Here is a 22,204-nt window from a genome sequence, read left to right on the forward strand (position 1 = left end):
GCATTTGTCACACAGTGGGGATGTTAGGGAAAATTTTACGTAACTTCACCTTACAGTAATGAAGCTTGTGAATGATTTTAAATTGAATAAGACGGTGTCTAGAATTGGCAGAACATTTGTGAATATTCTCTAGCAGCCTTCCAGAGTTCGTCACTTATCTCCTTTCCTAATTCCTGCTCCCAGCCTGTTCTAAGGCCCTGCATGAGCGGCGAGGATCTGGATAATAACAGGATGTAAATCTGGGAGATTAGATGTCCTTCCCCATCATCCAGCTTCAAGAGTTCATCAAATTCATTAGGTATTATATTCTCTAAAGTGGGCATGTGTTTTTTGACATATGCTCTGACCTGTAGGTATCTAAAAATGATTAAGACGTGGAGTTTTTTATTTTGGTTTTGCTCTTCCTCACCTCAGTAGCAGAGCAGTGGCTGCTCTACTGCACATAAGACCCCTGTCTGTCTCTTGCTCCATCTTACCATCATTCACTAACAAGATAACAGGATTCTTAAACTTCTCTTCAGGCAGACACTGACCCCAATCTGGAGGAAGACTGACGTCCAGTAATGACAATCAACCAACACCGTATAGATAAATGCTCTCATCTGAAAGTGAGTCGGAGTTTTTGCTTTATGGTTGAAAGTGAGCATCAAGTGTGAAAACCTTGGTTTTTGACTTTCACATCTTGTCTATCAAGTGAGATGGGATTGGACAGGCATCAGGTGCTGACCAGGTGTTCCTGGTCAGCACCTCGCTATGTTTAAGTCAACAGCTCACCACATTTTTGGCTGATTTCTATCTTAGATTCCATCTACTCTGGGTGTAGTTTTGTTTGATTGGGTTAGTTGGGTTCACTTTGCTCCTGACCTGACCACCATACATCGTTTGCATATTACTCAGAAACATTCATACCCCACACCAATACTTTAATGAGCCCTACCGGCCATAAATCAGTTGTTTTGGTTTGTATTTCGGGTATAAATGAAGTAAAAAAATAACCATCAATTGATTGATGTAATTATAATTTTTTCCATTGGACGGCGCTAAATCCCCGCACAGTAAATAGTTGAGTTGGAATTTCTACAATACATTATATGCAATAAGGACCAATAAAAGCAAAGTTATTATAGAAAACAATTAAATGAAGATATTACAATAATTTTTTCCTATTTTTTCGTAACGGAAGTGTAATTCATAATCTATTTTTTCTCGAAACGAGAGAAGTTTGAGACGATCAAATTTCTTGTTTTAAACTCATATATTAAAATGTTTATATCAATATGTAACTTTTGGGTTGTTAGGAACACAGGAAAAGTCGGAAATATCCACAGTTTGAGATCTGCACTCGTATCTGTAACCAATTAACAGCGAAATAGCAGCTTCGAGAACTAGCGCAGGGTTTTGTTTTTTTTTTCTGAGGAGGAGCACCCAAACGCATCACTGGCGACTGCAGAAGAAAAGCAAAGATGGAGGACAGCTCTTCAAAACAGATGCCCGAAAACCTGGACGACCCTCCGAACAGCCGTCTGTTCGTGGTCACCAGTCGGTCTGTAACTGAAGACGAGCTTCGGGAGAGTTTTTCGAAGTTTGGGGAGGTTCAAGGGGTCTGGCTGGTCAAAGACAAGCAGACAAAGGAGCCCAAAGGCGTCTCATATGTGAAGTTCGCTAAGTCGTCACAGGCCTGCATAGCCATGGAAGAAATGCACGGAAAAGTGCTGCAGGAGGGGACTAAACCGATAAAGGTACGACTAAAGGGCTGGTAATAACGGAGAAGTTATTAATATTATCTGTCGATGTTAATATGTAAGTAAATTCGGTTAAAGCTGTGGCTAACATGCTAGTGGCTAACCCGATAACAGCTAACGTGTTACTATCATGTTAGCTATTATTAACCCTCTGATGAGTAAGTGTTTTGTTTTTTTTGACCCGGTGAGGTCATTTCTTTGCAATATCTTTGCAATGTAAAGTTTTCATATTTCAGGTATTCCTCAAAAATCATGTTACTGATATTATCCAATAATTTTTTTTTAATTTCCCTTTTACAAATTTTAAGAAATAGCACTTTTTAAATTACTACCCCATTCTTCCGTTAGTCGGTCAATAGCTCTGTGGTTTCATTGAGATTTCTTCTTTTTTTTAAATCAAAAATTCATTCCTGCTATTTTTGGAGGAAAATAGTTTGTTTTGAACAGTTGTCCCTTCTTGTTTTGGATCTATATTTTGTCAAAAATATAGATTTTTGGCAATATTCTTTGTATTTTTGCCATTTTGTTATGATGCATAGCCATAACAACAGGGTGGTTTACAACAGGGAGCAGCTGATCAACACTGGAAAAGCTGAAATAATACCACAGCTGAAGCCAGAAAACCCAGAGGAGTTGAAAAGGAGGCGTTGTGGATGCAGAGCAGGAGCAAAAAACAAGATTTTGGATTTGCTTTATGCTAATGTCAAGGATGCATGTCTCCAAACCAAGACCTCCTATGGGGAAATCTGACCATAGACTTGTTGTTCTATGTTCTGAATTCAAACCTCTGGTGAAGAGGCTACCTATTAGGAAGATGGCTGTTAGGAAATGGTCACAGGAAGCAGAAGAGGCCCTCCAAGTTTGTTGCAACTGATTGGACTACTCTCTGCCAGCCACATGTAGATGACATCAGTGCCATGAATGAGTGTGTGACTGACTATGTAAACTTCTGTGTGGACAGCAACATCCTTACCAGAACAGTGAAATGCTTCCAGAATAACAAACCCTTTATCACCAGTGACTTAAAGAGGAGTATACAGAAGCAGCTCAAAGTCAAGATTAGAGACTGCAAGGAGAAGTACGAGAATAATCTGGAGAATAAACTGCAGAGGAACAATATCAGAGATGTGTGGTCCTGGATGAAAAAGATCACAGGGTTCAAGCAAAATGAGGATCAGATTGATGGAAGCCTTTACAGAACAAATGAGCTGAACACATTTTTCAACAGGTTCAGTTCAGGAACAGTTTCATCATCATCATCCTCTCCTGTCCTCTACCATACAGACATCCCACCTTCCTCTGACCCACAGCTTTCCTGTCAAACCTCAGATGTCCTATCTTCTACCTCAGTTATGAACTCTTCTGCTTCCCCAAGTTTGTATTCAACCAAGTCAGGAGATGCTGCTGCTCCCTTTGCCTCCCCCTCCCATTTTCTGTATCTAGAAGTTTTGAAACGGCAGCTGAAGAGACTGGATCAGAGCAAGGCTGACCATCCCCACCATCTGGGGATGGTGTCAGCCCCAGAGTCCTGAACGAATGACAACAAAGTTTTGCTTTGTCTTAATTTATGAATATGATTTATCAGACTATAATATGGATGTTGTTTTGTGTGTTTTTTTAGGTGTTTATAGCACAGTCACGAGGATCAGCCAGACACAGAGACGTTGAGGATGAAGAGCTGACCAGGATCTTCATCATGATTCCCAAAACTTTCACAGAGGAGGATCTAAAAAACACATTCAGAGTAACTACTCTGTTACAATATCATTTTGTCATTCATTTTAAAATGTAAAACAAATACAGTGAAATATTTCAAGTCTTTTTTTAAGAGTACACAGATAAATCGGCCCCAATTTCCTTTGTTTTGGTGGATCAGTGATTGGCCAATACTTAGATGTGAAACTGATATTATCTTCCTCTACAAAGGAATGAAGACCACAGAAAACTCAGGTTTTTAAGAAAGTGGCTGCTAATCAATTAATTGTTAATCAATAAGACCAATCAACTTTAGATTACCTTGCATACCTGTTCAGAATATTAGAGCAGCATTTGTTTCATTTCTGTCCCACGACTGTTTTCCTTCTCTGTACGTCTTCCAGGAGTACGGAGATATTGAATATTGCATCCTCATCAGAAACAAGGTCACAGGTGAAAGCAAAGGCCTTGGCTACGTGCGTTACTACAAACCCTCTCAAGCTGCCCTCGCCATCGAGAACTGTGACAAATGTGAGTCTGTGCCGGGTCGGTCCACTGGTTCAGGTTGTAGTGTGGAATTTATCACTTGAGGAGAAGCTTTGGAAATGTTCATAACAATAGACTTCATGAATTTGAACCTCAGCCAATGTCTTGTTGGTTAAATACAAAAACTGTGGTACCGTCTCCAGCTTACAGGGCCATCCTGGCTGAACCACGCAGTAAAAATAACTCCTCCGAAGATTACTCTGCAGGAGGGGTGAGGGGGGGAGATTACAGCTCCAGTGACTCCATGAACCAGTACCCCATCGTCACCCGTATGCACTTTAAAAACACATGGAATCAAGCATTTGAAATATGAACTTTTTTTCTGTTTCTTACCTTGTTTCTGTTTTTTTGTACTACAGCTGATCAAGGGAACTACTCCATGATGGACTACCGCCAAAGCGAGTTCACCCGCTCTCTAATGATGTCCACGCGGGCCGCGCTCACCCAGGAGCAGATCTTTGCTCTGTTTGACCTCATCCCAGGCATGGAGTACTGTGAGCTTCACAGGGACTCGTACGGTATGAGCAAAGGTAGTTGCTCCCACTGTAGATTAATTCTGTTTTGTGTTTTATCAGGTCTGATACAGATTGTTCTCACCTTTCTAATGACCTTTGGCGGCAAATGGAGGTCGATGCATGGTCGAGTTAGTGAGCAGTTGTGAAGTGGGGGGTGGAAGGGACTCTTTGTTACATAGCTTGAAAACTTTGAGTTACAATATAATGGTTTCACAATGTCGTCATGTTTACACAAAATGTTGGTTTAAGAACAGCATAAACTATGTTGTATAATAAGTAAAAATATTCAGTCCCTCCAGTGTTTTGCAATTGTGGAATTTCATGCAAAATCAACAGATCCCCACATTTTTTCTCACTAATGTGTAATTGTGAGTTTATTGCAAAATTTCTGAAAAATTTCTGGTTAAACATTAGTTTAAGTGACTAACTCCCACCTGCAGGTGGCAGTATATCTTGTACTACACTGATGCTTCTTTATGTGAACTTATAGTCTGTGATTAATGTGGCGCGTAATAAAATGAAGTTATTTAAGTTCTTTAAAGAGTGAAAATGTTTGTGTCCAAACAGTCCATTTTTTTCCCCTTTTCTTTATAGGTTTTAGTGGCTATAGTGGCCTTTATTTGCAAGTAATTGACAGGAAAGTGGATAGTGAGAGAAGGGGTAGGACATGTGGCAAAGGTCGCCAGGCCGGGAATCGAACCTGTGACAGCCGCGTCGAGGACTAAGGCCTCCATATGTGGGTTGTGCTTAATCCCTGTGCCACCACAGCACCTCTTTTTTTTGACTTTTTTTAATGTGAAAATTTAGAAGTGGTGTAATGCGGAAAAAAATAAATACATTTTGCAAATAATTCTAAAGGAGCACCACAAAAACAGTGATTTTGACTGCAAAAAAATTAAGTGCAAAATCCTGGAGGGACTGAATATACCACAGACCCATCAGACTATTATTATTATTATTGAAAAGTCACTAATATCAGTAACTTTATCAGTAAGTGAAACACATTATATAGATTATTTACAAACAGATGTTTGCAATATGTTATTTTTGTTTATTATGATTGTTCACCTTCAGATAATGAAAATATCACATTTACATATCAGAACAAAAAAACTAAAGTATTTTAAAAACAGAAATGTGGTCATACATCTCAGTAAAATAACTTCCAACTATTGGAAGAGTATGATAGGAAAGTCTATAAGCTGTTTAAAACCTTGATGCTGGTAACTGGGCCGGTTAGGACCAAACCCTGGCTTTGATGATGTCATCACACATGGCAGGTCAGGTGTCTTGGATCAGTTTGTTAGCAGATATGAATGGGGACTAAACAAATCTGTTCAGGAAAGCTTCACGGAAACATTTTCATATAAAGCAGAAGTTTTGGTGTCAGCAGTTTGGGTTGGTTCTGATTGGAGATCATTTTAATTGGGCTCCTCCGTGTGCCTCCAGGTCACGCTCTGATTCGCTACAATAATCTCGGATCAGCAATTTATGCCAAAGAGAAGCTGAACGGCTTTGAGTATCCACCTGGCAACCGAATTCAAGTGACTTTTTACGAAGATGGAGAGAGGTACTAAACACACACACACACACACACACCACATTGCTTACGGTAGCTTTGGATGTTTTAGAGACACTGTCAGTAGTCTTTCTAATAAACAGTCAATTGGCAGAGCCTTGAAAATGTTTTCACACCTCTTGTACGTCATCACATTTCGTTTCTTTACAACCACAAACTTCAGTGTGTCAGTAGTGGTATGTTAAGCAGTACAATGCAGTTGAAACCAGAATTGTACATACATCCAATTAAAAAAAAGTCTGAAGTTAAGTCAGACCAAACTTTTCTTCTTTTAGGTCACTTAGAAATAACAAAAGTATTTCTATTTGCTAGTGCCACAATGATGACAGAATGTGTCAGAGATTTATTTATTGATGCCTTCAAAATCAGAAGTTTACATACAGAATGCTTACTGTCTCTAAACAATGAGGCCAAGCCCAGGTGATGATGCCGTGGCAGCACAAAGTTTTGACAAGTTAACTGACACGTTTGAGTTAATTGGAGTCACGCTTGTAGTTGTATTTGAAGGCCACATCACAAATACGCGGGTTTGTTTCTGACACAACGGAAAGCCAGAAGAAATCAGCCAAGATATGACGTCAGTTCTTTGGAGAAAATGTGGGCAGGTCTGAAAAAGCGTGTGACACTGCAGAGACCCACAAAATGGACTCAGTTCCACCAATTCTGTCAGGACAAACCAGAATTCCAGCAAGCCGAGAAGCTTGAGGAAGGAAACCCAAAAGGTTTGATCAGAGTCGTACAGTTCAAAGTCAATACTACCAAATACTGAGGAAATGTATGTAAACTTCTGATTCTGACAAGATTAATAAATACATCTGTCATATCCTTTCTGTCATCATTGCGACATTTAGTAAGTAGAAATAAATTAGGTAATTTCGACTAACCTAAAATAAGAGGAGTTACAGTAGGTCAGATTTAACTTCAGACAGAGAAAAAGAGAAAAAAATTCTTACTGGGTGTATGTAAATTTATAGTCTCAACCATACCTGGGGGGGATCAGACATTGTTATCAATCTGTTCAGGAAATATATTACAAATCAAAATCTGAGAAGTGTAAACCCCTTTACTCTGATGCAGCAAAATCAAATCTAGTGTCGCATGTCCTCCACCTTCTCTCATCACCCATCAAATCAGAAGTTATGTATTTAATCAACTGAGTCTGTCTGGTTGTCATATAATGTTTTCAGAGGTTGTATTAAAAGGTGATTCTACAAACATTCGAAAATGAAGACGGACTGACCTGTCGTAGAATTAGGTTAATTAATATGTAATATTGATATGACCTGCAATAAATGTAACTCAAAGTGTCACAAAGTATTAGAGATCCTGAATGCATTGTACTATATTGCAATAACACCAAAATTATGGCATTATTACAATTATTCAATTATGGCAAAAAAATTCAGTCTGATTGGTTAATGTTGTTTCTTAGCAACTAAATGAGAACTTGACTGATAGGAGGTAGCGGAAGAGCGTCTGAGTGCTAGTAACATTGTTTGTGTGCAGCCCTGCAGGCCGGATGGCCTCTCAGTTTGTTACAGCCCAGATCCTCTCCTCAGTGTGGAACGGAGCCTCCAGCAGTATGATCAAACCCACTGTGAGTTTGTTCACTTCCTGTTCTCCTTCCAGCTCCTCCTATTGCAAATACATTCCTTCACATGACCAAATAGGACCCCAGTTGTAATTAACAGATTTTTGCTTAAAAAAAAAAAATATATATATATATATATATATGTAATGAATTGGTTCCTTCAGAATTTCACAATTGTTTTTGTAATTGTTTTTTTTTTTCTTACAGTCAAAATCACAGTTTTTGTGGTGCTACTTTAGAAATATTTGCAAGGAATTTTGTGATATTAACACTTATGTGTGAAAATAAGTGGGGCTTTTTGTTATTCACCATATTGACTCAACATCCAGGTAGTGTAGAAGAAATGTGAAATACTGCCACCTATGGATGGACAGTAAATCAATTTTATCTTTAATAAAATTTTCTTGCTTTGAAGATTTAGTTTAGCAAAATTTGGATTTTTTTTGTTCACCAATCCTCTTTAGTCAACCCAAGAACTACCAACTCTGATTCCAGGTCATGTGAAGGACTGATTGAAATAAAGCAACTTTTAAAGATATTTTCTGTCATTTGTAAAAAAATAAATAAATTAAATAAAATAATTCAAGGGGAAAAAAATGTATTAAAATCGTAAGTCAGATTTCAATCTGATTTGATTATAGCTGGAACACATATATTCCAGCCATACTGCCACATGCAGGTGGGAGGTAGCATCTCTTAAACCTAACGTTTTTAGTAAAACTAACATTTCCCACCCAGATGTGTGAAAATGCGTCTCTCTCCACCAGGGGTACTCGTCTGTCTCCCAGATGTCTCGCGTTCAGACGGACGTCACCCTGCCGCCTCTCAAGAAGCTCGCTCCATCCGACAGTAAGGCCAAAGAGCGCCTCTTTGTTGTCTTCAACCCCTCCCCGCTGCCGCTCGACGTGCTGGAGGACGTCTTCTGGTAAACGTCGTCACTCCACTCCGTCGCCATGTTTCTGTGTTATCCCACAGCTAAAACATGCCTGCTAATGTCCGTGTCTCTGCAGTCGCTTCGGTTCCCTGATCGAGGTCCATTTGGTTCCTGGAAGGAAGGTTGGATACATGAAATATGCTGACAAGCAGGTGAGTCTCTCAGGAATGAATGAATAAAGTCAAGTTTATTTGTATAGCACATTTCATCAACAATTCAAAGTGCTTTAGATCATAAAAAGTTTTTAATCCTGGAAATGTTCTTCAGGTGGTAAAAGACTGACTTTGTAATTGTCTTTATGTGGCTCTGAATGTTCAGGTCAGATTTCATCACAACACCCAGATTTCAGCCTGATCTCTAGTTTCCTGCTGTAATAACTAAAACAAAGATAAAAACTTCGGTGTTGTTTCTGTTCAGCTGAAGAAAGTTATTTCACATCCTTATGTTGATTTGTTCTAAGCATCTGTTCAGTGCTTGGTTGGATTCAGAGTTAATTAGTTACATGTAATGTAATGTGTGTATCATCTGTGTAATTATGGTAACTTTTTTTCTCCTGCCAGCACAACGTGAGCTGGCAGGAGAATGTAGAGAAATGGGAGTCCCAGAATTGAGCCTTGGGTTACCACATGTGATTTCTGTCTGCTCTGATGAGAAGTTACCTACTGACACACAGACAGAAGTGTGAAGCCTGGTGGGTAGGAGTTGGTGTGAGTTTCACTCATGTGTCTTTGTGCATCTCAGTGTGCAGATGAGGCCATGGCCGTGCTCCACGGTCGGATCGTCAACGGAGTGAAGATGAAGGTGATGCTGGCTGATCCTCCGCGGGAGGAGTCTCACAAGCGGGCGCGGACCTACTAGACCAGAACTGGCAGGTAAGGGTTACATTTTAAGGAACATAAGCCAACGATGCCTAAATGTTGTACACACTTCTACAGGGTTTCCCACAGAAAACTTGCTAAGCCTGGTGGTAGGAGCGCCAGGGCAGTCACCCTGTGGCCAACCATGTTTTTGAGTTTTTTTTTGTTTTTTTTTCAATTTACAGGAAATTTTAAAATATGAGTAGGTAATTATGTATTGTTGGAATATATTATTAGCAATGCCTAAACACCAACTGTAAAATCTTAAAAGGCAAACAAAAAACAGTTGTTTCAGTCACTTCATACTAATTAAAGTGTCCAAAATGTATTGGTCCTTTATCCATGACATGTCACTTTATTTGCTGAAGTTCTTGGCATGTAGACCAGTACAAGACTGGCAGTGGTTCCGGAAACCTATTACAACAAAACAATTCTTAGCCTGGTGGGGGCACAAGTCAAGCCTAGTAGCCTGCCAGGCTTCTAAAACTCTGGGGGAAACCCTGTATCTAACACCTCAGATCATTTCTCATGGTATTGTAGTTAGAATTGTGTGCATGAGTTTCATATAGGGCTGGGCGATAAGGATTAAAAATAAAATCCAGTTAAAAAAAAAATTTCTTTCAAACCAGATCCATTTTTTAATTTTAACCTTTTTTTGTTGTTGTCTTTCTTTTTTAGGCTTTTTAAAATGATTATTATTTTGCTCTCCCTTTTCTAAAATAGAAATGACAAAAGATATTTTCAAAAAGTGGATTTATTTCAATCATCCCTTCTGTGAGTTGTATGTCTGAGCATCAGGGCCAGGCTATGAGAATGTTTGATTAGATCACAGAATGCGGTCATAATATTAGCAGAACCCCCCAGAAAAAAAATCCATTATGAAATATGTAAAAAGCACGTAAAAAATTACAAGAGTGTAACTATCAGAACCTGATGTGACCACCTCAGTTTGTATAGTTCTTCTAAATAAAGTCAGTTATTTGCACGTTGTTTTAAAGTTCTACTACTGATAATAATTCAATGCTGATGTGATAAAAGATTAAGTATTATTTTAAAAACTGATTAAAAAGTATAACTTCACAAGATACTTAACATTTGTCATTTTAATTAAAACATTTTTATGTCATAGTTCTCTTAAAATTACCACTTTAACTCTCCTAATATTATGAGTTTATTCTGATAATATTATGACTTTATTCCTGTAATTAAAAAATAAAAATTTTAGCCTGGCTATAACAGTTCATGGTAGAGGTTACCTGTATTAAAAGTTTAAATAATTAGAAACTGTAAAACATGATTATCAAACAAGATGAATTGGTGAGAAGAAAAAAAATCCAAATTTTCCAAAAATGAAGTCTTAAAAATATGATGAATTGAAAACGTTGATTTATTGCTCAGCCCTAGTTTCACAATAACATATGTAAGTTACAGAGCCTTGCAAAAGTCTAAATATCCTGCAAACCTTTTTCATTTTGTCGTGTTTTGTTCAAAAACCTGAGTCTGGTTTAATGGGGTTAAATATTTTAAACGTTCATTTAATAGAAAATGTTTTATTTAATTTTTCTTTGCTCAGTCAGGTTGGACAGAGACCATCTGTGAATGTTTTTTTTTAAATGTTTTACAAAGACTTTTCTAAGGCACTGTGTCTGTCAGCTTGCATGCTCTGGATTTGTTGTTCTGCTTTCATTTAGTTCCTTATTTCTTATTTAAAGGTAAAGTAAACTGACAGCTTGGTTAAATGAAGCTGAAAAGATGTCACCCCATTTCCTGTTAATAACACTGCAGCTTTTTGTTCCCCAGGCGACTGTTGTCATAACAAAACGACACCTGACCTGACAGACCAACAGACACCAACATCATCTCCTGACCTCTGACCCGACCCTTTGCCTGACTCGTATTCAGTCAGTAAGCGTCTCTGTGTTTAATGATGTTTCTGTTTCATTTACGTTTCAAACCAAGACTTTGTGGGGAAAAAATAGGCTAAATTTGGAGTTTGGAAATGAGCTAGACTATGATTCAGAAGATTTGTTTTTGCTAAACTGTAAGCAGGATCCTATTGTCTGAGTTTAAAGAACTTGACCTGAACAGTCAGATCAGATATGTAAACTCATGCTGAGCTCAATTGAATGTTATTTGGACTGATTTTTTTTTTTCATTAATAAAAAGTACATCAAGGTCTGCATTCAGCGTTTTTTATTAATGTTTTTTATTGGTTGCTATTGTAGTGCTATTGGCTGATAACCAGCACTTATCAATATTACATATATTCCTAGACCAGGGGTGTCAAACTCCAGTCCTCGAGGGCCGCTGTCCTGCAACTTTTAGATGTGCCTCTGCTGCACCACCTGAATAGAATAATTAGGTCATTAGCAAGGCTGGGAGAGCTGATCTACACAAGCAGGAGGTAATTAAGCCATTTCATTTCAGTGTTTTGTAGCTGTGGCACATCTAAAAACTGCAGGACTGCGGCCCTCGAGGACTGGAGTTTGACACCTGTGTCCTAGACTTTCAACACTTTGTAAAAACAATCTGCATCTCTGCTTCAATTAAAGATCCCAAAATCCTGTTTCATCACTACCTGTCACATGACCAAACAAATACCACATGACCAACTTTCTGAAACCTTCTTGTTGCTGTTTGCAACAAGATGGAAGTAAACTCTAATTTGGCTAATATTGGCATAGTTTTACTTATCAGAGCGATCCTAATATGTTTAAAAAAAATTTTAAAAATGCAAATTGGCTGATACCAATATATATTGTGCATCTTTGATATATAAACTAAAAGCTGTGCGTATAATTTACACTTTTACCCTCAAGACCAGTTGGGTCCCATTGACTCCCATACGAGCACATTTTTAGGTAAAGACTAATAAATTGTTGCTGATGTCCAATATTTTGGTAGATTAGTGATTGGTGGATACATGAAAAACTGATCTGACTCACTGTTTCAAAAGTCTAAATATCAGCCATGGTTCCCCTTTGTTTTGCCTTAGAGGGTTAACTGATAGAGCCGCCCACCACTGTTGCCAACTTTGTGACTTTTCAGACAAAAAAATCGGTACCGGCCAAAATCTGAATGAGGTTTTTTAAAAATTGGCGTTCAGCCGAAAAACTGCAATCGACTCACACATTTCCCATGAATAATATTTTACTAAATCTATTTAACTTGCTTCAACGTTAACCAATAATAGATTTTAGGTGTTACAGAACATAGGTGGCCTTGCTGTGGATGTGGTTCATATATTTTGTTTGTAAAACTCAAGTCTTTAAAGGTTAAGGAAGACACACAATGACTAAAAGAGCCCAGAAATAAAAGCTTCATCTGTAAAGTCAAAGGAATAACCAGGTTCTCCCAGCATTCTCCCATGTTTGGGTCAGTTAAATCCATCCTAAAGAGATTCCTGCTTATTGTGATGCTTAGGTACAGTTGTGTTCAACGTCGAGGTTTTCATTGTTTTAATACCCACCAGGTCAAAATGTAGATCTCAGTAAATTAGAACATAGCAACCTTTAAGTAAGTATTAAACATTTTTCATTAAACCCTCAACTGTATGAAATTAATTTGTTCTGATGTAATTACTCTAATCTTTGAAGGAATCAAATGTTTTCTAATTAAGTGGAAAATCACAGAAATAAAGCTTTGAAAAGATCAGTCTGTGTGTATTTGATCTGTCAGTTGTTGCTGAAATAAATGAACTTTTCAAATCTCATTGCTGTGGAAGTCTGTTTCTGTTCTTTTTATTCCAAGTATCAAATATAGATAAAAGCACCTTATGACCACTGTACAGTGGAGAACCAGTCATACTGTGTGCTTGTTAGATCGCACCGATCACATTTCTTTTCTTTCTCAAGTGACAAATCAGGAGTAAAACAGCAGATAAAAGGTGAGTTAAAGTAGAAGAAAAGACAAACACTGAATGTAGAGTAATTTTATTTCATAAGGAGGGATCTCAGATTATTTACAATATGGAGCTGGGAATGAGTAGAAATCTGGTCTCTGAGTGATGCTCATGAAGAAAGAGCTGGATTTAAATTAAAACTGGTCTGGCACCAGGCTGAAGTTTTAAAGCAGTTTAATGAAATTATGGATTTGTTGAGAGACAAAGTGCATCTGGAACTCCAGCATAAAAGGAAGTGACACTTCATTTCAGATTTATGCCTCGGATTATTAAATATATTACTGAACGAATCACAAAGAGAAAGTTGTAGGCCCAGATTGTCGCCCAGCTGTGGAGATCTGCAAAATGATGCAGGTTTGACAGTCGGCGCTGAAAACACAGGGCGCAGAGACAGGAAGTGATGTCATGAGATAAATCAGGCTTTATTACTGGAGTCTCTGAAAGGTAAAATCATTCAAACGTCTGGTCTCTTTGATGTTTAGCTCCATGCATCTGTCGGTCGTTCCCTTTAATTACTTGGTCCTCCTCTTCCTCAGTCCTCCAGCCCCAGCGTGTTCAGTTCTTCATCCAGCTCCTCCAGATCTTCTCCTGTGAACAGATTTTCATCAACGGGAACATCCTCCTCTTCGTCTTCTTCGTCCTCCCCTCCTCCCTCCTCCCCCCCTCCCTCCGCTCCTGAAAGCCCGTTTGCCTCGCCGCCGCCGCAGGCTGAGTTTAGTTGATCCTCTGCAAGTAGAAGAAAAATGTCAGGCAAAAATCTAAACATGTCCACTCTGTGAAACAAAGTAGGAAAACAGTCAATAGTTGGACTGATTTCGGTCAAAGTGGACATTAGCTTGTTTATCCTCTTCCTCACCGTTGTCTCCTGTTGCCACCTCATTCCTGGAGCTGAATCGGTCTGTAGATGCTACTGTAATACCCGAATGGTCCACCTCTTGTGGAACGAAACGGGATACGTCTATGTCCTGGACATCTGTAAGATCAGTCTGAAAGAGAAGAAGAAGGAAGTTCAGAGACGTTTCATATTATAGCAACACATTGGGATAAAAATGTTTGTTTTATGTAGTCTACTTCTTTAACATAAGTGTTACATAACACTTAAGAGAAAAACAGGCTGCAGGTTCTTTGAATTAAGTGTCAAATCCAACAGAAAATAAAAGAAACTAAAATTAACCTCATTTATGCCCCACAGAATATCTTTAACCTTTGGCAGGTTTTAATAAAACTTGAAAGTGCATGAAACTACATGCTGTTAATGTCCATTTGTAGTTTTGATGTAATTAATACAGAGGTAAATAAGTTTACTGATCCCATCTCTAGTAAAAAAAAAAGATAAAGGACATTTGGTACTAATAAACTGTAGTATGGATAGTATTTTAATATAAATGATCCTTTCTTTAGATTGAAACAAACATGGCTACAGAAGCTATAGTCCAATATAAAGTACAACTCTGCCACCTGCTGACACAAATCAGTACTGCAAAATTGGATCATTTACCAAGCTTTTAAATTTATAATCACATCTGAAAGATCGAATAGTTTATTCTAATATTAACAACCATTTCCACACTATCTGCTTATATGGTTTTAAGTCATCAAATAATTAACCGTTTCCATATTTATAAAATCATGAGGTCATGATAAACCTGGAAAACAGACTTCAGATGAAGTTTTTATCTCAAACAGAAATTAAAACCAATACATGATCCTTTTTATCCAGTTACCTCTTCCTCATCCTCTTCCTTCGTTTCATCTGCGTACTGAGTATCATCAGCTTCGTCGTCGTCATCGTCGACCAGCTCGGGCCGGAACTCAAACACCTCCCGGCCGCTCACCTGGACAGACACCACTGGGTTGAAAGCTGCAGGTCATGGTAGAAACGTAGGGCCTTCAGAAATAAACATTTACTCACAATGAGTGACTTGCCAGCCTTAAAGTCCGCCTTCTTCTTCTCCAGCTCCTCCCTGGCTTTATCCACCTGCAACCAAAAGCAGAAACTGGACCAATCAGAGGCGGAGAGCAGCTTACTTCTATAGCAGTAAGCAGGTCAGGAACAAAATCGACACTGATGGTGAAAAGAACTCCAACCTTCTCCTGCCTTTTCCTCTTCTTCCAGGCCAGGAAGGTCTCCAGGGTGATCCGAGTTACGTTTACTCCCAGAGCGGCCCGCTGCGCATGGAGACACACGTCAGAACAGAACCAGGGAACCCAAACGGTGACATGCTGAGAGTCATGTCAGCATGTCATGACTGACTACACGACACGGCCAAACGTTTGACTCAGAGAAAACGTTTAGCTAGAGAAATAACATAATATTGGTAAATAAAAGCAATATTAATATCAGATATTGATATTAGCCCAAATTTTCAAAACTGTGCATCCATATATGCAGTTCTTGTAAACACAGATTGAAATGTACTGAATTAACTCTGCACATTTAAATTCCTCAATACCTTCTGAAACTTGGTCAAACATGTCAAAACAACAAGTTTCATTTGTTCGTTCAGAGCAAATAGGACGAGAACAGCTAATGTAAAATAAAGAACCTGAAACTGATAAAAACAGGTTGGCTACTTTGGTCAAAGATGTAAAAATAAACAGCAACAAACCTTTCAAATGGTTCAGAAAGAAACAATTAGGAATTATCAATATAATGATAAAAAATAAATCATGATGTCTCTGAACATGACACATAGAATTAGATTGAATAGATCTGCCATTATGGTTCAGGCACATTGTCATTAATATCTGACCTAGAATTTTTCTCAGTATTGAAACTGACACAGATTAACATCAGATCAGTGTATCTCTAGTTTTTGACCATCTTTGTTTACGAGCTGCTGTCTGTCTCACCTCACTCTCTATCAGCTCCTCCAATGAGATCTCCTCCTCTTTCTCCTCTTTCTTTTTGTCTTTCTTTAGTACAAAACCGGGTGGCAGGGCGTGCCTGTACATACAGTTGTCGCCCCCTGCTGGACACACCCAGAACCAGCCGTACTTGTTATTTTCTATGGCTTCCAAGAAGTACTTACACACCTGCAAAAAAGCAAACAGGAGAAATGATGGTGTGTTTGGGGGCCAGTAGGTGAAGTGGGACTGTTTCATTACTACTTTTGAGTTTGACAGAATGTTTTGGTTTTTTTTTATTAAAAAATATACTTACTATTTGTGTTTTGGCTTTCTTCTTCTCTGCTTCTCCGTGTTTTTTGTTGACCACTTCCTCCAGCTTCTTCTCATCCCAGTTCTCCATAGTGTCTGAAGGAAGCAGGAAGCAGAAAATTAAAGATTTGAAAGAAATTCCCATTTCTAACTCAGGAAGCAGCTTTGAAGCTGCCTAGCTGAACGGCACATCCACCAACCTTTCTCCAGGTCTTCGTCTCTTTCGTCCACATAGACGCTTCTCTTCTCACACTTCCTCTCCATAGACAAGTCATGGCTGAACTTACACTTGTCACCTTTAGTACATTGGCCCTGCTTAAAGAACGCACACAGCACTGACTTTGGATCGACACCTGAACACAATTCAGACAAGAAAACGGTTAGTTGGACAAACAATGACCAGTTTAGACCAGATTGAGGCCATAAAGGGAATCGTTTTGGCTGACTGTGTGTTACCTTTACTGACTTTCTGGGCAGCAACTACAGGCTTGAACAGCTCATTGAGTTCGTCGAGCTCTTTCTTCTTGTCAGCCTTTTTAGTGGTCTTATCTGCCTCTGCAATCTGAACACAAGAATAAAGATACCATAGAGTTTGGATCAGATTAGCTAGCTTTAGCAGAGGGTTTGTCTAGACTTCAGGTAAAATCCCTGTAGAATTAGAGAAACACAGACCATTTGAGCATTAAGCAGATAAAAGGTGCTGACCTGTCTGGAGCTCTGCTGTCCATATTTGACCTGCTGTGTGACATTCTTAATGTACTTCTGCTGCTTGGCACCTTTCTTGTTCTTCAAGCCAAAAGTCTTGTCCTGAAAAAGAAACAGTCCCATCATTAAGATCCACAAAAAACACCCAAACCAAATCTTGATAACGAACTATAGTGAAAGCTGTAATACTCTACTTGTGAAAGTAAATCTGTTCTTTCTGGCCCTCTGATAATTCGTATTGTTACACTGCTGGATGAGACATTAAAGACAAGCATAAAAACATCATTCTGCTATTGTGTTTACATTTATTTTCTAATTAAAAGACAACAACTGAAGGAAGGAAAGTAATAATTACATGGTGACCACTGGTGTGGCTCCATAAAAAACTAATTACAGCTTTGACTTCAGTGTAATAAAAATCTAGAGACAGCTGGACGAAACATTTTCATTGAGTCACGAGTCTTTTGGTTTTTATTAAATTACTGCTCTGTTCAAAAAAAGTTTACATAAAACAGTGAAGCGTTTCCAGCCTCTGGCTAAAAGGTTATTAATTAAATAACTTTTTGCTTTAAATAAGTTAAAACAAAACAAGTTAGAGGAGGCACAACTCTATAAAACACAACCATGTTTAAAAAACATTTGGTGATCCACAATGTTCAGTACTGAGAACCAAGTTTTTTGCTTTTTTATTGACTGAAGTTATGTTTTAACTGACGATATGTTACAAACGATGATATTAGTAATGTAAATATCAGTTAAATTAGTTCAGAGTTAAATGAATGAATTAGTAAAAACAGAAGAAAAGTAGTAGATGATCATTAGAAAAAATATATAAACGTTAATAATGAATTAAGTTACAAAATTGAAATTATGCAAAAAGATGTTTTGAGTTGTGACTACAGATCCTAAATTTTATTAGTAAACATGATATTTTTATCATTACCACTGTTGTGATAATAAGTGATAAGTACTATTTGACAAAAAAAACTCCAAAAAGAATAATAGAACAAAACAAAAACTGTTATTTTTATCACCTTTAGGTGAGTCAGTAATTATAGCTTCACAAACAAATCAGTGCTTTTAAAAAATACTAATTGTAATGCGTCTCTATAGGACACCGGTCAAATAAAGAATTGTGATTTGTATCACCAAACTGCAAACAGGAACTATTTTTAAATGTATTGGTATCCATTGATAGTTTCATAAAACAAGCAGTGGAGAAAATATCAACAGCAACAAGGGAGGTTTTAAAAATCATTAACTGGAACTTATGAGAACAAAAAAGCAAAATTCCTGTAAGAAATTTATCACAATAAGTGATAATACAATAAATACATCAAATGAAATTGCATAATTCTGTTTTGGGGCAGAAAATATTGCACATATTTCACTATGCATGTAGACATAAGAGACATTTGAAAACGAGGTGCTGGATCTTAAAATGGCTTCTTTCTTAAATGCTGTTAATCTTTTGTATTCTATAGCAATACAACATTTATCTATTAGCTACTTAACACTACACATTGAGATTGATGGTTTTTAATGGTTTTGGATAAGCAAACATTAGCAAGAATGATGTGTGAGATGCATTTTCTTTCTTTTCATATGTGTGTTTACCAACGCATGATGTGTCTTTTAACCTCATCTTGCTTAAGTCTCAGCATCAGAGAAATTCATCCATATGTTTATCTGTAGTCGCATTGATTACTGCAATAGTGTCTTTACAGGTCGGCATAAAAAAAAATCACTCAGACAGCTGGAGCTGATCCAGAACGCTGGTGCTGGAGTTCTGACTAAGACCAGGAACATAAAGAACATCACAGTTCTAAACTCCTTTTAATGGCTCCCTGTAGCTCAGAGAATAGACTTTAAAACACTGATGTTGGTTTATAAATCACTGAAGGTTTAGCATCACAATACATTAAAGATCTGCTGTTGTTGGATCAACCTTCCAGACCTCTCAGGTCTCCTGGTTCTGTATCTAGAACTAGAACCAAACATGGAGAAGCAGCGTTCAGCTTCTATGCACCACAGATCTGGAAAAAACGTCCAGAAAACTGCAAAACAGTCAAAACAGTGAGTGCCTTAAAATAAAGGCTAAAACCCACCTGGTTAGAGTTGCTTTTGAAACATAATCATGAAACATTAATCAATAATTTGATGTGTAATGAAGGCAAAATGTAATGTTTCAATTGTTAACTGTGTTCTACAACTTTGTATTTTTGTGTTTTATGACCTAAAGCACTTTGAGATGTGCCATGTAAATATAATTTGCATAGCTCAAACTCAACTTTTTAAACTCATTTAAAAGCAGCAACATGTAAGGCTTTCTATTGTTCTGCTGATCCACTGGTCTAGATTCTCCACCAAATGAAACATTTAGAACTAATAAAAATAAAAATCCATCTATTTGCTATTTTCTTATAAAGTCTTATAAAGTTATAATGTCAGTCTCCAAGTTTCCTCAATACCTGACATCAACATACAGCAAGGAACAATGTGTATTTGATACACTGGAGATTCTTTTTCAAGTATTCAGCACTGTGCTTATGTTAGGCTTGAAAAATAAAAGCTCATCAGCCTAAAGGTTCCTGGGTCATAATGGATGAATTATTGTTCATCACCCCAATTAAAGATCTAAGATGAAAATAATCTATCCTGTCAGGTGGCTAATGGACGTAGAAAGAGTTGAACAGTTAAAATGCATTAATAGCCTAATATGTCAGGCGCTCTGCTCAACTTTATATCTATTTTGAACATTTTTAGGAGACCATTTATACAAAACTCCCAGGTTGTCATTACTTTTATGTGTGAACACGATGTAAAAAAACAAATAAAAAAACAGAAAAACAATACACAGACCATCAACACAATCCACGATATGTGAGCATTATCTTAAATATACTGCTAAATCTTCGCTGGACCAGTTTGGGCCCTTAAAGCAGCGACTGACCGCTTCAATACGAGCTTCGTGTATAAATGTGAATTATGACAACATCTTATATTAACATTAACAGTCAGTCAACTTCTTTCTAGACTAAAAAAAGAGACAGTAAAGTCAGATGAACATATAATTGACTATATAGAGCGAAGGAACTTTAACAGTAACTTATTATAGCTTCCGTTAGCCAACGAGCTAACAGCAAACACCGACATGCTAACTCGTGCTATATTTACCTCAATGATCTTTTCCTTTTTCTTCTCTTGAGTTTTTTTATTTCCCGTAGCCGGAGCGGGCTTCTTCGGTGGCATGTTGGTTTAGGAAACGCTATTCTATGAACCCGTGTGTCTGTTTGAGTCCGGTATTTCGGTTGGAAATGCACATAAACCAGTTAATGCTAGCAACAGGAGAGCAACGGCGGCGCCTTAAAGGCCACATGTGAGTTGTTGCTGTCTGGTGACGTCATCACCCAGCCAGAGAGGCATGACGGGTAATGCAGTAAGCAGTAGTAAAATACCTTTGTACATCTTTTCGCGACGTCTACAAACCCCCAAAATTTGGGGATAATTTAGTTTTATCCCAAAATGTACCTGACCTTTATATATACACACACTCACAGCTTTAGTTAAAGTGAGACTTCTTCTTTGGATAGCAGCTTCTTTCTCAATCTGCTGAGCCTAATCAGCCATTTAGAGCTCCAGTGAATATGTGTAGTAGACAGTATTTAATGTCTCTGGAACCTGCAGCTGAGTGAAGTTCACAGACTTCATTGCATTTTTACAATTTGACCACTAGGGTTCAGTATCACAACATCTGTTTGGTGATTTAAAAGGAAGCAATCAAGATGGATCAATTCAAACGGTGAAAATCAAGTAACCTAATTTCTTCTAACTCAGCCCGAACTAACTAGAAAAACTCACAAATTTTGAGATTAGTCTCAGACATTTTGTAGAAAAAACAGGAAATTTCTGAGTCTAAGAAGTCGAAGATTTTCGACCCAAAATTAAAATAACCTTCCTCAATTTTGCCAAAAGAATTTACGGTCGCTGGTTGATTGCTCCAATCGGAGCGGACGTGTATGTGACGTCCCCTCCACTTTACATGGAGGGATCCATCCTTTAATAATTATTCTCTTATTCCGAGGCCCACTGGAAGTAGTGGCACCAGGTTTGAAAGTAGGAGTTTCTTAAAGAGACAGATGCCCAATTTCAAGACGCTAAATTACAAAGTAAATTTTTTTAAAGTCACATTAAATATATATAGTATTTTTTAAACAACTGAAGGCAGTTACTTGATTGTGCTATAAAATGGCACTATATACTGGAAAAAAACATAATACTAACCCTTTAAGTCATTTCATAATTAAATAATAATTAGCTCTCAGATGTGTCCAATCATGAGTTAATTGCAGTTAATGATTCGATGGTTTCTTCTCCCCTAAAAAAACAGAAGAAATTTCCACAGTATATTTTCCGCAGCCTGAACACTGTTGAGGAAATGGAAAGCAGGAAAGCTACAATATGGCTGCAGTCCTTTGTGTTTCAACTCCTAATAAGTAGAAGCCCCTTCTTTTCTTTCTTTTGCAACCAGAAGCGTGTCATAGCTGCAGGGCAGTGAGCCAATCAGCAGGGGTTTACTGCTTCAGCTAGATTTAATTAGGTTTTTACTTAAGTTACTAATATAGTTTGATGAGGAACATTTGAAATATGTTGGCCTCATCCGGGAGGAGTTCAGCGGTCAGTTCACCGTTAGTTTTTGTTGTTGTTGTTGTTGTTGTTTGTTATCAAACCACAGCAGAGCCGGGATCCAAAATGGGTCACGCACGCCTGCTCCTTTCGGGCTGCTCGTTTGCTCTCGTGTGCTTTAATGAGCTTTGATTCTAGAGGGTTAGGGACAACATTTACTCAGTTTGGGTGCACACATAATGGCGTAGCTAGAAGTGCGCCTTAATGAGTCCCAGAGTGCGAAGAGTGAATTTACTCCAGTAATATCGTCCTCGTGTTACCAAGCAGCGTGAGTGTCTTCACTCCACCGCCGCG

At 38.0% G+C, this 22,204-nt stretch overlaps 2 protein-coding genes across 3 annotated transcripts; one reads left to right on the plus strand and one right to left on the minus strand.

The window, feature by feature from the left end:
* The first annotated feature begins 1,422 nt into the window (after positions 1-1,422).
* On the plus strand, positions 1,423-11,639 carry rbm45 (RNA binding motif protein 45). Of its 2 annotated transcripts, XM_005814608.2 has the most exons (11): positions 1,423-1,739; positions 3,364-3,486; positions 3,842-3,968; positions 4,127-4,252; positions 4,343-4,513; positions 5,948-6,068; positions 7,584-7,674; positions 8,436-8,593; positions 8,679-8,754; positions 9,344-9,474; positions 11,260-11,639. In XM_005814608.2, exons 1-10 carry the CDS (start codon positions 1,464-1,466, stop codon positions 9,458-9,460), a joined length of 1,386 nt encoding a protein of 461 aa, XP_005814665.1. In that variant the 5' UTR covers positions 1,423-1,463; the 3' UTR covers positions 9,461-9,474; positions 11,260-11,639. The 2 variants fall into 2 exon arrangements, with proteins under 2 accessions (XP_005814665.1, XP_023183614.1); XM_023327846.1 differs by having other exon boundaries at positions 9,344-11,639.
* Positions 11,640-13,375: 1,736 nt separating this feature from the next.
* zc3h15 (zinc finger CCCH-type containing 15) lies at positions 13,376-20,616 on the minus strand. Its single transcript, XM_023328055.1, has 11 exons — positions 20,402-20,616; positions 17,225-17,326; positions 16,976-17,081; positions 16,720-16,872; positions 16,524-16,615; positions 16,214-16,396; positions 15,449-15,529; positions 15,273-15,338; positions 15,085-15,195; positions 14,217-14,346; positions 13,376-14,086 (listed from the first exon to the last, which is right to left on the minus strand). Exons 1-11 carry the CDS (start codon positions 20,474-20,476, stop codon positions 13,893-13,895), a joined length of 1,293 nt encoding a protein of 430 aa, XP_023183823.1. The 5' UTR covers positions 20,477-20,616; the 3' UTR covers positions 13,376-13,892.
* Positions 20,617-22,204: the final 1,588 nt, after the last annotated feature.

This window comes from Xiphophorus maculatus, chromosome 22 (genome assembly GCF_002775205.1).
Source record: "Xiphophorus maculatus strain JP 163 A chromosome 22, X_maculatus-5.0-male, whole genome shotgun sequence".
Lineage (NCBI taxonomy): Eukaryota > Metazoa > Chordata > Actinopteri > Cyprinodontiformes > Poeciliidae > Xiphophorus > Xiphophorus maculatus.

Excerpts from the sequence above, each read along its gene's own strand:
- rbm45 (XM_023327846.1), top strand. The coding sequence starts at position 1,464 with ATGGAGGACAGCTCTTCAAAACAGATGCCCGAAAACCTGGACGACCCT. Across the intron at positions 4,253-4,342 it reads CCAGTACCCCATCGTCACCC|CTGATCAAGGGAACTACTCC; the intron begins GTATGCACTTTA and ends TTTGTACTACAG. Across the intron at positions 8,594-8,678 it reads GTGCTGGAGGACGTCTTCTG|TCGCTTCGGTTCCCTGATCG; the intron begins GTAAACGTCGTC and ends GTGTCTCTGCAG.
- zc3h15 (XM_023328055.1), bottom strand. The coding sequence starts at position 20,476 with ATGCCACCGAAGAAGCCCGCTCCGGCTACGGGAAATAAAAAAACTCAA. Across the intron at positions 16,397-16,523 it reads AGAAAGCCAAAACACAAATA|GTGTGTAAGTACTTCTTGGA; the intron begins GTAAGTATATTT and ends GCTTTTTTGCAG. Across the intron at positions 15,196-15,272 it reads AGGCTGGCAAGTCACTCATT|GTGAGCGGCCGGGAGGTGTT; the intron begins GTGAGTAAATGT and ends GTGTCTGTCCAG.